The 17625-nt window shown below is 41.5% G+C and overlaps 3 protein-coding genes across 3 annotated transcripts in view; 1 reads left to right on the top strand and 2 right to left on the bottom strand.

Annotated features, from left to right (window-relative positions):
• Window positions 1-3499, top strand: part of mak16 (MAK16 homolog (S. cerevisiae)) — a 3917-nt gene extending 418 nt beyond the window's left edge. Inside the window, exons 2-10 of the mRNA XM_035165359.2 lie at window positions 374-423; window positions 1102-1211; window positions 1322-1386; window positions 1542-1693; window positions 1788-1842; window positions 1938-2012; window positions 2205-2309; window positions 2406-2471; window positions 2797-3499. Of these exons, the coding sequence (XP_035021250.1) occupies window positions 374-423; window positions 1102-1211; window positions 1322-1386; window positions 1542-1693; window positions 1788-1842; window positions 1938-2012; window positions 2205-2309; window positions 2406-2471; window positions 2797-3009 (891 nt within the window). The 3' untranslated portion in view covers window positions 3010-3499. The remainder of the gene's footprint in view (window positions 1-373; window positions 424-1101; window positions 1212-1321; window positions 1387-1541; window positions 1694-1787; window positions 1843-1937; window positions 2013-2204; window positions 2310-2405; window positions 2472-2796) is intronic.
• A 1165-nt stretch (window positions 3500-4664) lies between these two features.
• On the bottom strand, window positions 4665-12996 carry LOC118114746 (ras-related protein Rab-14-like). Its single transcript, XM_035165377.2, has 8 exons — window positions 12838-12996; window positions 11917-11975; window positions 11750-11803; window positions 11281-11458; window positions 10312-10378; window positions 10126-10213; window positions 9997-10027; window positions 4665-9780 (listed from the first exon to the last, which is right to left on the bottom strand). Exons 2-8 carry the CDS (start codon window positions 11966-11968, stop codon window positions 9603-9605), a joined length of 648 nt encoding a protein of 215 aa, XP_035021268.1. The 5' UTR covers window positions 11969-11975; window positions 12838-12996; the 3' UTR covers window positions 4665-9602.
• A 1106-nt stretch (window positions 12997-14102) lies between these two features.
• LOC118114751 lies at window positions 14103-17587 on the bottom strand. The gene is made up of 7 exons (XM_035165383.2): window positions 17459-17587; window positions 16252-16361; window positions 16033-16150; window positions 15529-15586; window positions 15257-15423; window positions 14824-14934; window positions 14103-14520 (listed from the first exon to the last, which is right to left on the bottom strand). Exons 1-7 carry the CDS (start codon window positions 17486-17488, stop codon window positions 14494-14496), a joined length of 621 nt encoding a protein of 206 aa, XP_035021274.1. The 5' UTR covers window positions 17489-17587; the 3' UTR covers window positions 14103-14493.
• Between the last annotated feature and the right edge of the window lie 38 nt (window positions 17588-17625).

Below are 17625 nucleotides of genomic sequence, written 5' to 3'. Positions count from 1 at the left end.
ACCTGGTAGCACCTGGTTCGGACTCCACTCCGGCAACACGTGTTTCACCGCGTCGGGTGTTTACGTTCAAATAAGATGATGGTTATTCTTTTCAGTGCAGTGACGTAATGTTCCTGTGTTAGATTATATCACGGACTCTACCTGATCAAATTCTGAATATCCGAATCCAAACCCTGGATGAGAACAGAACGTGTCTTCAACAGGAAGCTCCGAGTTCTAGAGAAACAAGATGTTTTCTTCAGGAAACATTCCAGAGAAATCCACGTGTTTGTCATTATCTTCTTCAAACGATTTGAGTTTATTGTCTGATCTGTTTGTACAAACTGAAAACACGTTATTTAAAATGTGTTTCTGGTGAATTCTTCCCCTGCAGGTCATCTGGGACATTATTGGAAACCAACAATTCTGCTCCCACAAAGTCAAGTAAGTGAATCTGCTGCTCGTTCGTATACAAGCTGTTTTTATATATACAGTCACTGATCATCTTTATATACAGTCACTGATCATCTGTATATACAGTCACTGATCATCTGTATATACAGTCACTGATGGTCTTTATATACAGTCACTGATCATCTTTATATACAGTCACTGATCGTCTTTATATACAGTCACTGATCATCTTTATATACAGTCACTGATCATCTTTATATACAGTCACTGATCATCTGTATATACAGTCACTGATCATCTGTATATACAGTCACTGATCATCTGTATATACAGTCACTGATCATCTTTATATACAGTCACTGATCATCTTTATATACAGTCACTGATCATCTTTATATACAGTCACTGATCCTCTTTATATACAGTCACTGATCATCTTTATATACAGTCACTGATGGTCTTTATATACAGTCACTGATCATCTTTATATACAGTCACTGATCATCTGTATATACAGTCAGTGATCATCTTTATATACAGTCACTGATGGTCTTTATATACAGTCACTGATCATCTGTATATACAGTCACTGATCATCTTTATATACAGTCACTGATCATCTTTATATACAGTCACTGATCATCTTTATATACAGTCACTGATCATCTTTATATACAGTCACTGATGTTTTCTCCTTTGTGTTTTCAGGACAAAGTCTCAGAACTTTTGTCGTAATGAATACAACGTCACAGGTTTGTGTAACCGCTCGTCATGTCCACTCGCCAACAGTCAGTACGCCACCATCAGGGAGGAGAAAGGTGAGTCATGTGATCTGTGTCAGAACGTTTTAAATGTTAGATTTTTTTCAGAAATGCTGACGTCACTGTTCCTTCATCCGTTTGATGATTAATGAAATGTGTCGTCGCAGGTCAGTGCTTCCTCTACATGAAGGTCATCGAAAGAGCGGCTTTTCCCGCCAGAATGTGGGAGAAGGTGAGTTTCAACCAATCAGAACAAAGATTCAGTTTCATTCATGTCACCGCTCGGTTTCCATGACGACCACACTGAACTTTAAATCCTCTAAATTCAAAATGAGGCCGAGATGTGAGTATTACTGTAATAATGTGTGTGTTTCTGTGTGTGTGCAGGTGAAGCTCAGTAAGAACTATGAAAAAGCTCTGGAACAGATCGATGAGAATCTGATCTATTGGCCTCGGTTCATCAGACACAAATGTAAACAGAGATTCACTAAAGTCACTCAGTATCTGATCCGCATGAGGAAACTGGTCCTGAAGAGACAGTGAGTAAACGTGACGACTCGCATCACAACACGGAGACGATTCTTCCAGCGTCTCGTTGGACTCTGATCTTTAAAACTCTTCTTCTGTTTCCAGGAGGAAGCTGGTTCCTCTCAGCAGGAAGGTGGAGCAGCGGGAGAAGAGGAAAGAGGTGAGTTAACGTCACGGAGACCCAACATCTAGTGGTCGCACTCAAACGTCACAGGTTCAAGTTCCTGCTTATTAACCTTCTTGTTGTGTCGGTAGGAAAAAGCCCTGATCGCCGCTCAGCTGGACAACGCCATCGAGAAGGAGCTGCTGGAGCGACTCAAACAGGGAACGGTACGAGTCCGATCCTCCGGTCCTCACAAACCACGACGGTATCAGTGTCGGTCCTAACGTGTGTGTGTGTGTGTGTGTGTGTGTGTGTGTGTGTGTGTGTGTGTGTGTGTGTGTGTGTGTGTGTGTGTGTGTGTGTGTGTGTGTGTGTGTGTGTGTGTGTGTGTGTGTGTGTGTGTGTGTGTGTGTTTTCAGTACGGAGACATCTACAACTTCCCCGTCCACGCTTTCGACAAAGCTCTAGATCAGCAGGATGAAGAGAGCGAGTCTGAGGAAGAGTCTGAGGAGGAGGAGGAAGAGGTGACGGACAATAGATTCAAAATGTCTCTTCGTAGTGTTTCAGTCGTAAAATCCGACAAAGTTTGATTCTTTGTATCTTTGTATCTTTGTCTGCAGGATGTCGGGAAGAGGGAGTTTGTAGCAGAAGAAGAAGTAGAGGAGAGCGACCTGAGCGACTTCGAGGTAAAATCCCCAAAATCTGAGGTTTGATGAGAAAACTGTGAAATAAAAAACCAGACGTGAGAAAAGTCCCAGACACGAAGACTCTTTGTCACGTTGGACTGAGAAGTGGCCTCCTGATGTCTTCTAGACGAATCAGTGAAGTGGAAAAAGGAAACATTTTTACACAGGAAGGATTCTGTCTGTCCAGAAGGAGCCTCGTCAGTTTAGTTCAAAAGAAATAAAGTTTGTAAAGACGAAGGTGATTGGAGGATTTTTAACGACTAAACTAGAACAAACGATGAAAAAGAATCTGTAAAAAGTAAAAGTTTGTGATTCCTTCTCTCAGGACATGAACAGGCTGAAGACGAGCAGCGACGAGGAGGAAGAGGACGAGGAGTCGAGTGAAGAGGAAGATGAGGAGATGGAGACAGAGACAAAGGCCTCCAAGTCTAAAGGCAAATCGCCGGCGAAGGGCGTAGCGGCGAGGAAGAAGCGAGCGTACGTGGAGATCGAGTACGAGCAGGAGACAGAGCCCGCCTCCAAGAGCACAGCTACGTAGTGATGTCGGCTGTCAATCAAACTCTGAGCAGAGACTCTTTCCTCACAGAGACTCACAGGAAGTGTTGTTCCGCCGCCGCTCGACCCCGACCCCCAACGGGTTCCACGTTTCCTGAGATTCAACAAGTCGAAGCCTTTTCACTGGAAAACACTGAATAAATACAGAAGTGATTAGTGAGTGATTAGTGAATCTTGTCTCAGTCATTTTCTTCTCAGACCAAAAGAAAATTATATAAACTGACTCTTATTTACACATTTCAATCTAAACCCAGTATCTGGTGTGAGAAGCAGGATCAGTCTGGTTCACGTCTTCATCCAGAGACTTTGTGAATCAGGATGAAACCAGTTTCAGTGACTAAGTTTGTTTTTCTGTTTTCTGACTTTCATTATTTTAAATTTCTGTTCTGTTGAATTTCCAGTGGTTGTTAAGATGATTAATGTGTGTATCAACTTACTATTCATAAAAATAGAATAAAGACATATTTGATAAATCTGAGCCTGATGCACTTCAACCAACACGAGCACGTGAATTATGAATGTGCTCAAACAGCCTCAGTTCCACAGACATGAGGTTAATGCATCTTTACTGTAGCACATGTTTTATTGACCTTAGTTCTAACGACTGCTTTTTGTCTTCATATAAATATACTTAGAAATCTGGGCCCTTGAACCATTTTAATAATCTATAGTCTCATACCTACAAATAACTGAGTAACGTACGTTCCACATCTGAAGGAGTCGACGTGGACCAATTATCATGAAAGTGCTTTAAATGAGTTTCATATAAGAACATTTCAGCCTCTGATTATATTTCATTATAATTAGAACTCTGAAGCTTCACGTTGGATTATTACATTTTTATTCTGTATCGGAGAATTTAAATTTCATGCCAAATTATTAATGTTATATTGTAGTTTATAGTTTAAAACTGTCACAGTAAAATGTTATAACTTAAAAAGTTTAAAATGCACAAATAAATTTTAATTGACACAATTTTCACATTTAATCAAGTCAGAAAAATGTTCTAGTAGATAAATCTTAGCAGGAAGGAATCAAGTCATAAAATCATAATTTATAGTTTTTAAGTAATTTAAATCATAGTAAGTTAAAAGACGGTGATTTAACAAAATTTGAAATAAAAATGTCCATTTTAAATTGTCAATGTAATAAATCATAGAAATGTGATTTAAATCATAAAAACTGTTGTTGACCACAAAGTCGAACGAAGTTGTGAGAATGTTTAGGATAAAAATCTGTTGCGTGAAGACGTCGTGAATGAATGAAAACATTTGTATTTGAGGAAACATGATGGAAGAAAAGTGAATTTGTCATAGTAAGTCACACAAATACTAAAGTGCAGTTATAAAAGTCTTTGTATTATAATTTTTGTAACAGACAAAAACATAGAACAGTAAATAATGAAAACATAAGATATGTTGTGTAAAAATATAATCAATGAATCTAGAACAGCGCGTCATTAAATATAGTGAAATACTGATTCAATTTATAATAGAATAATAAGTCATTAAAATGTCAGTCTATTGTTATAGAGAAGCTAAATGTCAGTTTAGTTACATAAGAAGAAACAAGTGTTTTTACCAAGTGCTGATTATTTGTACTAAAGATGACGTTGAATAAAGTTCATTTAGACAAATATACAGTATATATATATATATACTTTATTTACAAATAACTGAATCCTCGTGGTCGTACAATGGAACAGTGAAGAAAATCAAATTACAGATTAAGAATATAAATAGTCAACGAATCAGAAGAAGCATATTTGTTACTTTAGCCGACAGAAAATCAACAGACGTTACAGAAGAAAAACAAAAGAATAAAAAGTACAGAGCACGTTACAGCCAGTGAGCGGGAAGAAAACGTTACTTCTGTCAAACCTGTGCATCAGCCTGACCACAGCGCCACCATCTGACCGATCAGTGTCATTTAAAATGCAGATTTGCTTCAATCACACTCTACGATTTAAAAACTCTCCGGGCTTGTTACAGGAGTTTATGGACATAAAAAGAAATGTTTAGTTTTTATTGATTTTTTTTCTGATTAAATGTTGAAGTTCGCAGACGCTGTAACAAACTCTCTTTAAACTAAAGTCTCGACACAACACTGCCCCCTGCTGGCACCGCTGTCAGCAAATGGAAGTCTTTCATCAATCTTTGAATATTTCTGAATGAAACGCTTTGATGAGGGAAGTTTAAGGCGTCAGCCACAACAATGTTTCAACAGTTTTCCTTATGGATCCAGTGACCTGCTGCTTTTTGACCCTTTGCTCTTTGGAAACTTCAAAATCTTTGAGTTAAATTTCAAAAACAAAACAAAGAAACTATTTCTTCTTCCTTTAAAAACGTCCTCCATGAATGCAGGTTATTAAGTGATAGAAAAAGCAACAAGAAATCTGAAAACCTGGACGTCACACAGGATATTTTTACAGTGAGGGCGTGGCTTCGTTCATAAATCAAGCATCAGAGTTAAAGAAGGCCGCTGTCCACCAATCAGAGGCCATGAAGAGAAAGCGATGATCTCTCAGACGACTCGCAGACGAACATGAGATAATCCAACCAGACGCTGCAGGAAAACCACTTCTCCCATTGGACAGGCTGCGTTTAGAACGAGTCCCAGAGGCAACACACCAGTTCTCTGCAGAGTCCAAAGTCAAACTCAGGAGCCAATATTAAAGAGTTGAATTTATTAATGTCTACTTCTTTGTTACCTTCAAATCTTTACCAACAAATTACAATTGGGAAAAATATGCTTATTATAATTTGCAAGAAGGAAACAAACTGAAGAAAATATAATAATAATTATAGGAATAAAAATACTAGAAAATGATTTATTAATTGTAGTTCTGAATTTGTCTTTTTAACGGCTTTTTCTACTATGAAAACAAAAGAATTCGATTTTACAGTTTCACAGCGAAAACGAAACATCAAAGAGGTACAAATTTATGTTTAGTACAATTTAATTTATCAACTCATTGACGGTAAATGAAAAACAAACTTCATTTAAAGGTTATTACTCATTATGTATTATTAAGGAATACAAGTGTAAGCGTTGGACTGATCTGTTGTCTACTGATAATGCCTGGAGAGGCTCCGTTTGACGAGGTCACAGACGAGTTCTGTTGTCCTGCCTGTGAGACAGAAACAGGACGAGTGGTGAGTCGGAGCATTACAGAGGATTCTCGAAGCCACAGGCGCTACATGAGTAATACTCTGACTCATCAGAAAACCTGGTTCATTTCTCTGAATCCTTCCAGGTGTTGAAAGAGAATTGTTGCATATTGTTATTTCACAGGACATTTTCCTTCTGGACATGAAGCTTGAATCTTTACAGCTGATTCATTTTGAGTAAATTTGACTTTGATCCGTCAGAGAGAACAAGAGTCGAATCAGATCAAGGGCGCTTTAATCAATTAGGTTTAAAACAGTCAAATGACTAAAACAATATTTGGTATAAAATGTGCATCTATTTCTATTTTCTCTCCACGTCACAGAAATCAACGAGTGCAGCTTGGAAACATTAAACAAAATGAACAGAATAAAGAAATAGTTTAGTGCAGCTTGACTGTTTGTGTTTAAAGCTCGTCAGAGCTGGAATGATTCTTAAAGAAGAATATTCTAGAATATCCAACGAACCAGGAACTATTCAGGTCAATCGTAATAATCCTGCTCGAGTGTTTGAAAGAAAACAAAAAGAAAACAAAAGGCAGGAATAAATTAAAAGAATCTGTGTTGCTTCGTCTTTCATTTTTCGTCCCTGAATACGCACTTAAGAGAGCAGAGGAAATGGCCACTAGGGGACGCTGTGACATAAAAATTACACTATTTGATTTTTTTAAAATTCAACAAGAGGAAAAGGAAAAATGTGATAAAAATCAATCCTGAACTCGAGATCCACTGAGAGACCAGTGGGGACATTCCAGAATCCGTCTCTCTCTTCATCCTCATCTGCCAGTGGCTGCATCTCTCCACAGAGCGAGTTTAAAACAGGTGAAGTGTGGTGGTGCAGAGATGGGGGGGGGGGGGTATTGGGTGGAGTGGGAGTATTTAGGGGCCGATACATTCCTGGTACTGGGGACTGTACCTGAGACTCTAGTACGACTGGATTTTAAACAACAAACAGTGTTTTAATGTCTCTTTTTGGAAAAGGGATTCAGTCCGATTGAGATCCAACATTTTGGACGAAGACCTCTAACGTGTGTTAATGCTTCACGTTTATTAACAATGTGATTCCACGTAGAGCGAGATGCTAGCCCTGTTTTCTGATCACTTCTCCCAGCTAAAAGAGGAACTCAGTTATTTAGAAGAAATTGGACAGTTATTAAAGTTTGTTTGTAGTATTTTAAGGCTTTAAGTATTGCACATTGAGAGAGTTGGTGAACTTTTAGAGAACTACAGGTCGAAACTAAAGATGCAGTGGCCGGATCTCCTGATGCATAATAAAGGTCAAACATAAAAACCCTGGATCCTACTATTTTCGTAAAGTAAAATGTCTTTCTGTAGACGGGGATTTGTAAGAAAGGGTCGCCACAACCAAGAAATAATGGTACGGGTTACTTTCTGAGGCCGAGCGCTACCAAGCACGATGACTACTCCGTGAAAATCAGTGGAGAACCCCTTTAACCTGCATCCAAGGCTGACTGGACGGTAGTCAAACAAGTAGACAAACAGCTGGAAAGCCCCGAAGACACATCTGATCACAACAAGGTGTAAATGCAACGGTCGAGCAATCTGCACAAATGATGGAATAACTGACCAGAGGGCAGAATGGTTTGGAAACGTGTGAGTTGAGGCATGAAATGGAGCAAAGGGAGAAATGTTTTTCAGTAAAAAAGTAATCCCAGAGGCGAGTTCAGTTGTCCAGGCCACTCTGTGATAGAATTTATAGTTTTAAAGCACGAATTTCAAAGACTTTTCTAACTGAACAACAGATGATGGCATATCACACACATACAAGACACAAATACTAATATAAATCCAGAAGATTCACTCAATCTCAAAGAGCGAAAGTCAGAACTGGGCGTTTGGACAATCTGGATTTAGAGATTACAGCTGAATTGGACCTGGAGGTCTAGATTTGAAAAAAGCTCCTTGAATTGAGAGCTATCAAACTTGAGCTGTTCTAAATCTGCTCATAGAAATATCCAGAGTTGGAACGTGGGCGATCCGAATTTGAGAGAAGAAGTCCAGATTTGGACTTTAGGATTGTCCGGATTCAAGCTCTGTGTCTGTATTCGTCTTCATTGGTGTTTCATGTTGGGACAAAGGTCGCTCCAAATTTGGACGACCCTCATCGTTGGTCCAGAGTCGGCGTGGATGTGGGGCAAAGGAAGTTCAGTTTGAGCCGGAGCTCTGGATGCGTCAGTAGCAATGTCTCAGTGGAACTAAGGTGATCTGAGTGTCGGTTGGTCTGAGCACCGTCTGAACGCACCTCTCCTGCTCCGTCTTTGGGACAAGGGTAGTCCGAATTTGAGGGATGATCAAGTCTGTCCTCCCATGACTCAGATCAGGAGCAGACTGGGTTTGGGGGGTAATCTAATCTTGGAATGGTGATGAGTTCAAAGATGTATAATTGTGGGATTTGAACAGTCCGGCTTGGCCAGAATCAAAATGAGAGCTGTGGACATTCTCAGTTTGGACCGAGGGCGTCCAGCTCTCCATTGCAACGTCCACATTTAGAACCAAGGCAAACCCAGTCGTCCAGTTTTAGGCAGAATTTGGTTCAAGTTGAAGCCTTGTAACTTTGACTCTTGGGTATTTGGATTACACTAACTTAAACTGGGCCACCACGCTCCGGACTGGGAGGAGGGAGTGTGGAGGGAAGTGACGTCTTGGGGAACAGGGTTGTTGGGTCATAGCCTGTGGTCGATGAGAATGATCCAGAGGTTCGGGCCCAGCTCGTCTGAATAAAGGACGAAAACAGTCTCAAGTCCAGATTTGTAATAAAGGCGCCCTGTTTTTGTGCAACACTGATTTTGCCGGTGATTGGTCAGAATTTGAGAATTGTAAGTTTGTCTCTTGAGACATGAGTGTTCCACGTTCTGAATGAGGTGAGGTTCTATCAAATAAGGACTAACTTGATTAACTTGGACCAACAGAGTTCCAAACTAGGAACAGTCCAAATAGTAGTCCAGTTTTGAAAATAAATAAAACAATACGATTGGGTTCTGGGAGGACTGCGGTCTTATTTTAGAATTAGAACAGTCCATCGTGGCCGAGGCTTGGTCCACACGGGCCTGGATGTGGCTGAAGACAGTCCACACTGAATCCAGGGGGATCCGGGTGCGGAGCTTGAGGGGTTGGAATTCATGTTGAGGGATTCAATGTGTGCAGGAAAGGATTTATTTGAGTCAGGAAACTGTTTGAGTGTTTGATTTGATAGAATCTGGTCAATATTTCTGAGGTTGGTTGACTTAGGTACCAAACTGTGGTCTGCTATGGTAAATATAATTCAGCTAAATCCTGCCTGATGCTCTCTGGACAGGAGATGGATGTTAGTGCCTGGAGAAGAGGGGATCTCTGTGTACGTATCTGTCTCTGTCCGTCCGTCCGTCGGGTCTGTGGTTTCTGTCTGTGGTTAGCAGCTGCAGCCCTCTTTAGCCGGCTGGCTGTCGGCATTGAGGCGGCCTCCCTGTGGCGCTGAGGGTTTGTGCTGGACTCCCGACTCAGCAGCGTTCAGGTCCAGACTGCCATCTTGGATGTTCTGGTAGATCCTCTTTGCTGCCTCCAGGAAGGCCTCCTCCACGTTCTCCCCACTGAAAACCACAGGGACAGAAGAGACGGCAAAAAGGATCAAGATAGGAAATAACTTAGGTTGTTTAAATATTTGTATGTGTATTTGGTGAATCATTTTAAGCTTCATCATTCTGTTGAGTTTCAGAGATATTTTGAAGCAGAAGATGGTTAAACAAACACTGTACAAACCCAGGGCTGGACTTTATGGAAGAGTCTGGATGCGTGTTTGTACTTACGTCTTAGCGCTGGCCTCTAAGAACAGCAAACCTGACCAGCAACAGGAAGCAGACATCCGTCAGTGGGACGTCCCATTTAATGTACAACACATTTAAACTTATTTCTGCTCACACACTCTGATGTCTCACCGTTCTCCTCAGCAAACTGTTTGGCCTCCTCGTACGTCACGTCTCTCTGAGCTTCCAGATCGGCTTTGTTCCCAATCAGAATGATCACCTGTAACGAGTCATCAGACACGGGACATGTGTGACTCGGCCAACGTGGACGTTCTGTCAAACTGATCAATCAACAGATCGGCGCTGATCTGTACTCACGGTGTTTGGGTTGGTCAGGTTCCTGGCGTCTGTCAACCAGCTGCTCAGGTGGTTGTAAGTACTTCTCCTGGACAGACACAATGAGGAGTTAGCACAAATATACAGATGTGTCCTGAAGGTGGCGCTGGACGAAGCGTCCGTGATCACCAACACTCAGATCAAACGTTTATTAGATTTGGGGCTTTTTCCTAAGCTGTTTCCCAGAGTGCACCCTCTTTTAAACTGCAACTGAGTCTTTTTGACTTTAACATTTCTCAAATCTGTACATTTGTGAAATATAAAAAGATTTCCCCTTATTGTATTTGATAGTAATTTGAAACCTCCCCACTTACACATTCTCTTCCCTCACCTTACCGGTTTCTACCTCACCATTACTGGTTTCTACCTCACCATTACTGGTTTCTACCTCACCATTACTGGTTTCTACCTCACCATTACTGGTTTCTCACCACTGTTCACCATGTTTCTTTCACCACCATTCTCACCCTTACTGGTTTCTACCTCACCATTACTGGTTTCTACCTCACCCTTACTGGTTTCTACCTCACCCTTACTGGTTTCTACCTCACCCTTACTGGTTTCTACCTCACCCTTACTGGTTTCTACCTCACCCTTACTGGTTTCTACCTCACCATTACTGGTTTCTACCTCACCCTTACTGGTTTCTACCTCACCCTTACTGGTTTCTACCTCACCATTACTGGTTTCTACCTCACCATTACTGTTTTTTACCTCACCTTACTGGTTTCTACCTCACCATTACTGGTTTCTACCTCACCCTACACGGATTTGAACATTTCATTTATTAGTAGTATTTATGTTGTGTGAAATAAAGTAAACAAAGTGATGAGAGTTCATATTTGGTCCAACATGAAGACCATGAGATTCTAGAAACCACAGAATGTGCTGGATGCGACTTCAGCCCACAATGGATTCCGTTAAAGGAACCCCCCCCGCCCCCATCAGTACCTGGTGATGTCGTAGACCATGAGGGCGCCGGCGGCCCCCCTGTAGTAAGACCTGGTGACGGCTCTGAACCGCTCCTGACCGGCCGTGTCCCAGATCTGCAGCTTCACCTTCTGACCGTGGACCTCCATGATCCTCGTCCCAAACTCCACCCCAATGGTGTGGGGACAGTCCGCCATGACTACGACCACAGAAACACAACTTACAGAACAGTTCTGTCTACGATGGCAGAACAAACTAAAGCCACCAGGAGAACAAGACTCAGAGGTGTTGCTGACATGTTTTGATGACTGTGATTTAAGCCTGTAATTGACTGTGATCACTTCCTGTTTGCAGTGAACTCAGTGATGAACAGACCGTCACTGAATCGCTGCTTTTTCTCCTCATGATAAATATGGTCTGTTTGGGTTTTGGACAAAGATGCTGAGGAGGAGGAGGAAGAGGAGGAGGAGAGGAAGAAGAAGAGACTTACATTTCTTCTCAGTGAACTGGTGCAGCAGACATGACTTCCCTACTCCCATATCACCTGAAACAGAGAAATGACAAATAGAAAAACACAAAAAGACGACTGTCATGTCAAACTGTGGGAAACAGAAACATGACACAGTCCCACAAGTACTTTATGACTCAGATACTCACCAATGATGATGTATTTAAAGATGTACGAGTAGTTGTAAGGTGCGGCCGTCATCTTGATGCTGTGGGTGAGGAGGGGGAGGGGGGTGAGGGGGACAAAGGGACAAACAGCTTCTTTAAATCAACAGTGAGAGTTTAGACCAAGTCCACACTGTGTCCCCCTGGTGTCTCACTGTGTCCAGATTCTGTCTCCCCCTGGTGTCTCACCGTGTCTTCCCCTGGTGTCTCACTGTGTCCTCATTCTGTCTCCCCTTGGTGTCTCACTGTGTCCTCATTCTGTCTCCCCCTGGTGTCTCACTGTGTCTTCCCCTGGTGTCTCACTGTGTCCTCATTCTGTCTCCCCCTGGTGTCTCACTGTGTCTCCCCTTGGTGTCCACATTCTGTCTTCCCCTGGTGTCTCACTGTGTCTCCCCCTGGTGTCTCACTGTGTCTCCCCCTGGTGTCTCACTGTGTCCAGATTCTGTCTTCCCCTGGTGTCTCACTGTGTCTCCCCTTGGTGTCTCACTGTGTCCACCTTCTGTCTCACCGTGTCTTAACCCTGTCTCACTTCACTCTCTCTCTTCTCAGACCGATCACCTGGACACAAACAAAAGGAGGAAGCTGGGCTAAGCTAGCACAGAGCTAAAGGCTAAACGCTGAGCTCGGTGTTAACACGCAGCGTTAAACGTGGTGACAGTCGTGCGTGATAAGAGGAGACATGTTTAGCTCGGGTATTAACCCCCATCAGCCCCCCCTCTCTTTGAAAACATCTAAACTCCTCCTGCTAGCTTAGCTCCTGCTAACCGGCTAAAGGCTGCAGTGCTGTCTACGCCTTGCTAACAGCTAACAGCTAACAGCAGGAGGCCACATTTATCAACCTCACAACAAGAACCGTGAAATAATGACGCGCACAGACCGCGTGTGATAAGAACTCCGTGGTTTTACCTTCGGTCCCGGTCTCTATCTAACCTGTGAGCTGGTTAACCCGCTGGTTAGACAGATACTTCTCTTAGTTAGCTGGTTAACAGTCAGGAAACCTTTCCCCTCTTCCGCGATTCTTCCTCAGCGGCAGGAGACGAGGTCGCTCCGCCACAATTCCGGGATCCTACCGCCACCCAGCGGAGGATTTAGCGAACTATAACCACCAATGAAGTTATGTCCAATTCATCAGTTTCACTTTGTCCAAAACGTCAGATCAGTCCTTTCACATTTTATATAATCAGTCAGTTCATGAACATGTGATCAAATGGTTTGTATAAACACTGTTTCTGCTTAAAGCTACTTTACAGTTATTACATGTTTGTCTGATGCTTACAAATACTAAATAAGGTGAGTTCAAATAAAGTGTAATCAATAATGATCCCCACTGAAATGTCACATTGTCTATTATAATTATTTTACATTAATTAACACAACAAAAATAACATCAACATTATTTTTTTACAATCAGAAGCTGAAGTGATGAAATATTTTTAATGTTACACATCAGTGTTTAGTCCAACGCCAACAAACACACATTCTCCTGAGATTACAAAATTCACTAAATATAAAAATCATACAAATGAGTGACTTGAATAAAGCATTCAAAACGGATTCATTATATATGTACAGAATATAATAACAATGACACACAACTGTTTGAGTTACAACACAATCACATCAAACAACAAATAAAATCAAACAAATCCTGAAGTTTACATCGGTCAGTGACTGATCACAAACAAAATCAAGGAAGTTGTGTCACATCCAACGCACACAAGCAAACACACAACATAGAAAGGTAACTGAACACACTGCTCAGCACGTTGTTCAGTTACTGCTGCGTCTGATGATTGATTAATGAACGAGCCTCACAGGAAGAAAGACACAAAACAACCACAAAGACACAAAACAACCACAAAGAGACAAAGACACAAAACAACCACAAAGACACAAAACAACCACAAAGAGACAAAGACACAAAACAACCACAAAGACACAAAACAACCACAAAGAGACAAAGACACAAAACAACCACAAAGAGACAAAGACACAAAACAACCACAAAGACACAAAACAACCACAAAGAGACAAAACAACCACAAAGAGACAAAACAACCACAAAGAGACAAAGACACAAAACAACCACAAAGAGACAAAGACACAAAACAACCACAAAGAGACAAAACAACTTTTAAAACTAAAGTCACACAAATACAAATTGATAGAGAAAAGGAAAGATTCTTGTTGAGGGTTAAGAACAGAGGACGTCTCACCTTGTTAGACCCGATGAGACAAATTGTGAATTGTGAATATGGGCTATACAAATAAAATTTGATTGATTGAAGTACAGCAGTAGATGGCCGTAAACCGACCAAAGAAGAAGAAGAAGAAGAAGAAGAAGAAGAAGAAACAGATTTGTCTCCGTACACAGACGTGTTCACATGTGCTGGAATATGATCGATCATAGATAAAGCTGCCACATGACTGGCTGATTGGATAAGTGATGGAAGAAGCAGGTGCACAGGTGTTCCTAATAAAGTGCTAACTGAATGTGTATATGTTACGAGACGTAGACGTGAAGTTATAAGACGACTCTTCAGGTGACGATGTGATGAAGAGTCAAACTGCAGCTTTAGTTTCCCACTCCTGCAAAAACAAACAGATTTAACTGGATCATAGATAAAGAGAAGATTCAACAAATTATTTCTATATTCAGATGTTTTCAGACATGAACTGAACCACAGACGTGTTCCTATCGTGTTCCTGACATGTTCCTGACGTGTTCCTGACGTGTTCCTGACGTGTTCCTGACGTGTTCCTATCGTGTTCCTGACGTGTTCCTGACGTGTTCCTGTCAGTGTGTCTCTTCACATGAGAAACACAAAGTCCAGAATTGTCCGGACACTATTCCAGAGTCCACGTGTCTGGTTGGTTTGTGAATGTTCTCACCTTCTTCCTCTGGAAGACCTTCCCATGTTCCATGAACAACGCTGACGGAGCTCGTCTCAGAGAGGTTTTAGCTGAGGCCGTCCGTCGCAGCAGAGGGTTCAGGAAACCCACCTGAGACCAGCAGAGACCAGTAGAGACCAGGAGAGACCAGCAGGCACCAGGAGAGACCAGGAGAGACCAGCAGAGACCAGTAGAGACCAGGAGAGACCAGGAGAGACCAGCAGGCACCAGGAGAGACCAGCAGGCACCAGGAGAGACATTAGATTGATGTGGGTTTATACATTAACTTGGTTTCTCCCTATTATATTGAATGTGAACAAAGTTCAAATCTACAGAAAACGTTCCCCAGAAGAAGAGGCAGCTCTGTGCAACACAAATAACCAATCAATGTTTGTTTGTGTGTATTGTGCGACAGGTTGATGTGTGTGTTCACCTGAGCACGTTCACTACACACAGCCAGCGACTGTCGGAAAGAGGTGCGTTTGTTTTGCTTCCCAGCAGACGACAGGTTGATCTCTGAACCGGACCTCAGCTGCACCGGCCTCTTCCCGGTCAACTCCAACTTCTGAACGCTGCGCTCCACCTCCACCCCCCTCCTGTCTGAAACATATAATAACACAGTTTATATATCGTCAGATCCTCTGTATATACAGTCACTGATGGTCTTTATATACAGTCACTGAAACTTTATACAAACTGACTCACTGGTGATATCTGTGTTGCTGACGGTCACTGAGTCTTTGGACGACTCTGAGCTGTGGAGCTGAAGACAAACACTGTTACTAATATGTCATCACCGGAGGTAAAAGTACACAAAAGTACAGATACCATCAGTACTTACACAAGTAAAAGTACTGATTCAACCTCTTTACTCAAGTAAAAGTATAAAAGTACAGGTCCTGAAATGTACTCAAACTATAAAAGAAAAAAGTTTTCTTCCAGATGTGCAAAGCAAACTCATGTCACATTAATATAGTTTAAAGACTATTTCACTTGAACAACTCTTCTTTAAATAAAATAAAAGAACTATTTACTAGAAGAGGAACTAATCTAGAAAAGATTTGTGAACATGAAAAACAAAGGATCTGAACTTTGTTACTTCCCAGCTCTGCATGTCATCCACTCGTGTTAGTTATGTCACAGTATAAATATGAAAATACGTTGCCATGTTTCATATGTTTTGCAGTGAAGTTACACATGTGTTTGTACCATGTGCTCCAGGATGGAGGTGTTGGAGTAGATGGGCTGGTCCCGGCCTGGTCCACTCAGGTGGAAGGGGTCGTCCATGTAGGTGTTGGAGGTGGGAAACCTCCGAGTCTGCAGCCCACTGAGGAGAGACGAAGAAGAAGAGGAAGAAGAAGAAGAAGAAGAAGAAGAAGAAGAAGAAGAAGAAGAAGAAGAAGAAGAAGAGAAGGACGTGACCCTTACCTGAGAACTCCACCTGTGTGTCCCTGTGCGTTGTTGTCATGGTGACTGTGACTGACAGCTCCGTCCTGCAGTAGCTTCAGCCAACGCTCCTTTTCCTCCGAACTACCGACCTGAGGGAGGGAGGAAACAAAATTAACCAATTAATAAACAATAATTGATTATAAAGAAAACACGTCAGGTTATTGTTTGTCACGTGGTGTAAATAATGAAATTATTGTTTTGTTATTGATGATATGTTCACATGTTAACGTTCAGTTCGACAGTCGAGCATCGTTTATCTGAGAATATTGACATCACATGTTTTTATTTACATGTTGTCATGTCTGAATGTTTCCTTTTGAGCAAATCATTTCTTTAGTCTTATTTGTCTCTTTTATTTGTAACAATGTTTTATTTCATTTTTATGAAACGATCTGAAGAATCAATGACTTCAGCTGTGAGATCTGTTCATTACATCGTAATGTACTTCTTTCTAATCGCTCTTTTATTTATAATGAATCAAAAACTAGTGTTTAGGTTTTGTCCTGATTCTTTTAAAGGTCATTTTAGGCTTTATATGATTAGAAATGCTACTTCTAAGTCGATATATTTAAAGCTATGAAGTTTCTAATTTAGTGTCATGCTGGCTAAATATGCCCCCTAGTGGTGAAGAGACTAAACAGTGGGGGATCCAGAGTTGATCCCTGTGGTACTCCACATGAAACTTTTTTTTCTCAGAAAAAAGCTCGAAAGAAAACCCTTGTTTTTGTCGAGGAACATCATCGCTTTAATTTGAAAGGTTGGATCCACGTCATCACACGCAGCAGCTCACAGCGACCTGCAGTCGACCACCGACACTAATTATACTTTGAGATAAGATTTAATTAGAAAATGCTTTTAGCCCAGATTGTAAAATTAACCAAAACACTCTGGGATGTGAACTTGTTTGATTCATGTTGTAAAAATCGTCATATTTGTCCGAGATGTTTTTTTTCCAGATGCATAAATAAAATTAAGTTAAAAATGTTTAATTTCACAGAATATTGGAGCTTTTCTTCTCATAAATGTACGACTTTAATCTCATAAATTATATAGTTTGACAACAATTCTTTTACCTAAAATGGCCACAACATCTCTTTGTGTATTCATGTGCACGGTCCCTGCACATGAATACACAAACAAAGAATTAATAATAAAATAAAATAAGAACCTGTGAGCAAACACTCACCTCCAGCACCGCGACCTGGTCCCCGAGCATGCTCAGTGTGATCCTGTAGGAGTGGTCAGTGTCGGGCCCGGCTCGTACCTCGCAGCCTCGGAGCTGGACAGTGTACTGAGGGGATCGCTCCCTCTTCCTCTCCCCTCCCTCCTCCTCCTCCTCCTCCTCCTCCTCCT

Source organism: Hippoglossus stenolepis, chromosome 9 (genome assembly GCF_022539355.2).
Source record: "Hippoglossus stenolepis isolate QCI-W04-F060 chromosome 9, HSTE1.2, whole genome shotgun sequence".
Classification (NCBI taxonomy): domain Eukaryota; kingdom Metazoa; phylum Chordata; class Actinopteri; order Pleuronectiformes; family Pleuronectidae; genus Hippoglossus; species Hippoglossus stenolepis.
The sequence above is the reverse complement of the archived record's forward strand: the minus strand, read 5'-3'. Positions and strand labels throughout refer to the sequence as shown.

Bases quoted from the DNA above. Each gene is read 5' to 3' on its own strand.
- LOC118114746 (XM_035165377.2), bottom strand. From the start codon at position 11,968: ATGACGGCCGCACCTTACAACTACTCGTACATCTTTAAATACATCATC. The intron at 11,459-11,749 runs GTAAGTCTCTTC...CTGTGGTCGTAG, and splicing joins CCAGTTCACTGAGAAGAAAT to TCATGGCGGACTGTCCCCAC. The intron at 10,379-11,280 runs GTACTGATGGGG...GTGTCTGTCCAG, and splicing joins ATGGTCTACGACATCACCAG to GAGAAGTACTTACAACCACC.
- LOC118114751 (XM_035165383.2), bottom strand. From the start codon at position 17,488: ATGCTCGGGGACCAGGTCGCGGTGCTGGAG. The intron at 15,587-16,032 runs GTACAAACACAT...GTTTGTCTTCAG, and splicing joins CCTCCATCCTGGAGCACATG to CTCCACAGCTCAGAGTCGTC. The intron at 14,935-15,256 runs GTGAACACACAC...TGCTGGTCTCAG, and splicing joins TGTGTAGTGAACGTGCTCAG to GTGGGTTTCCTGAACCCTCT.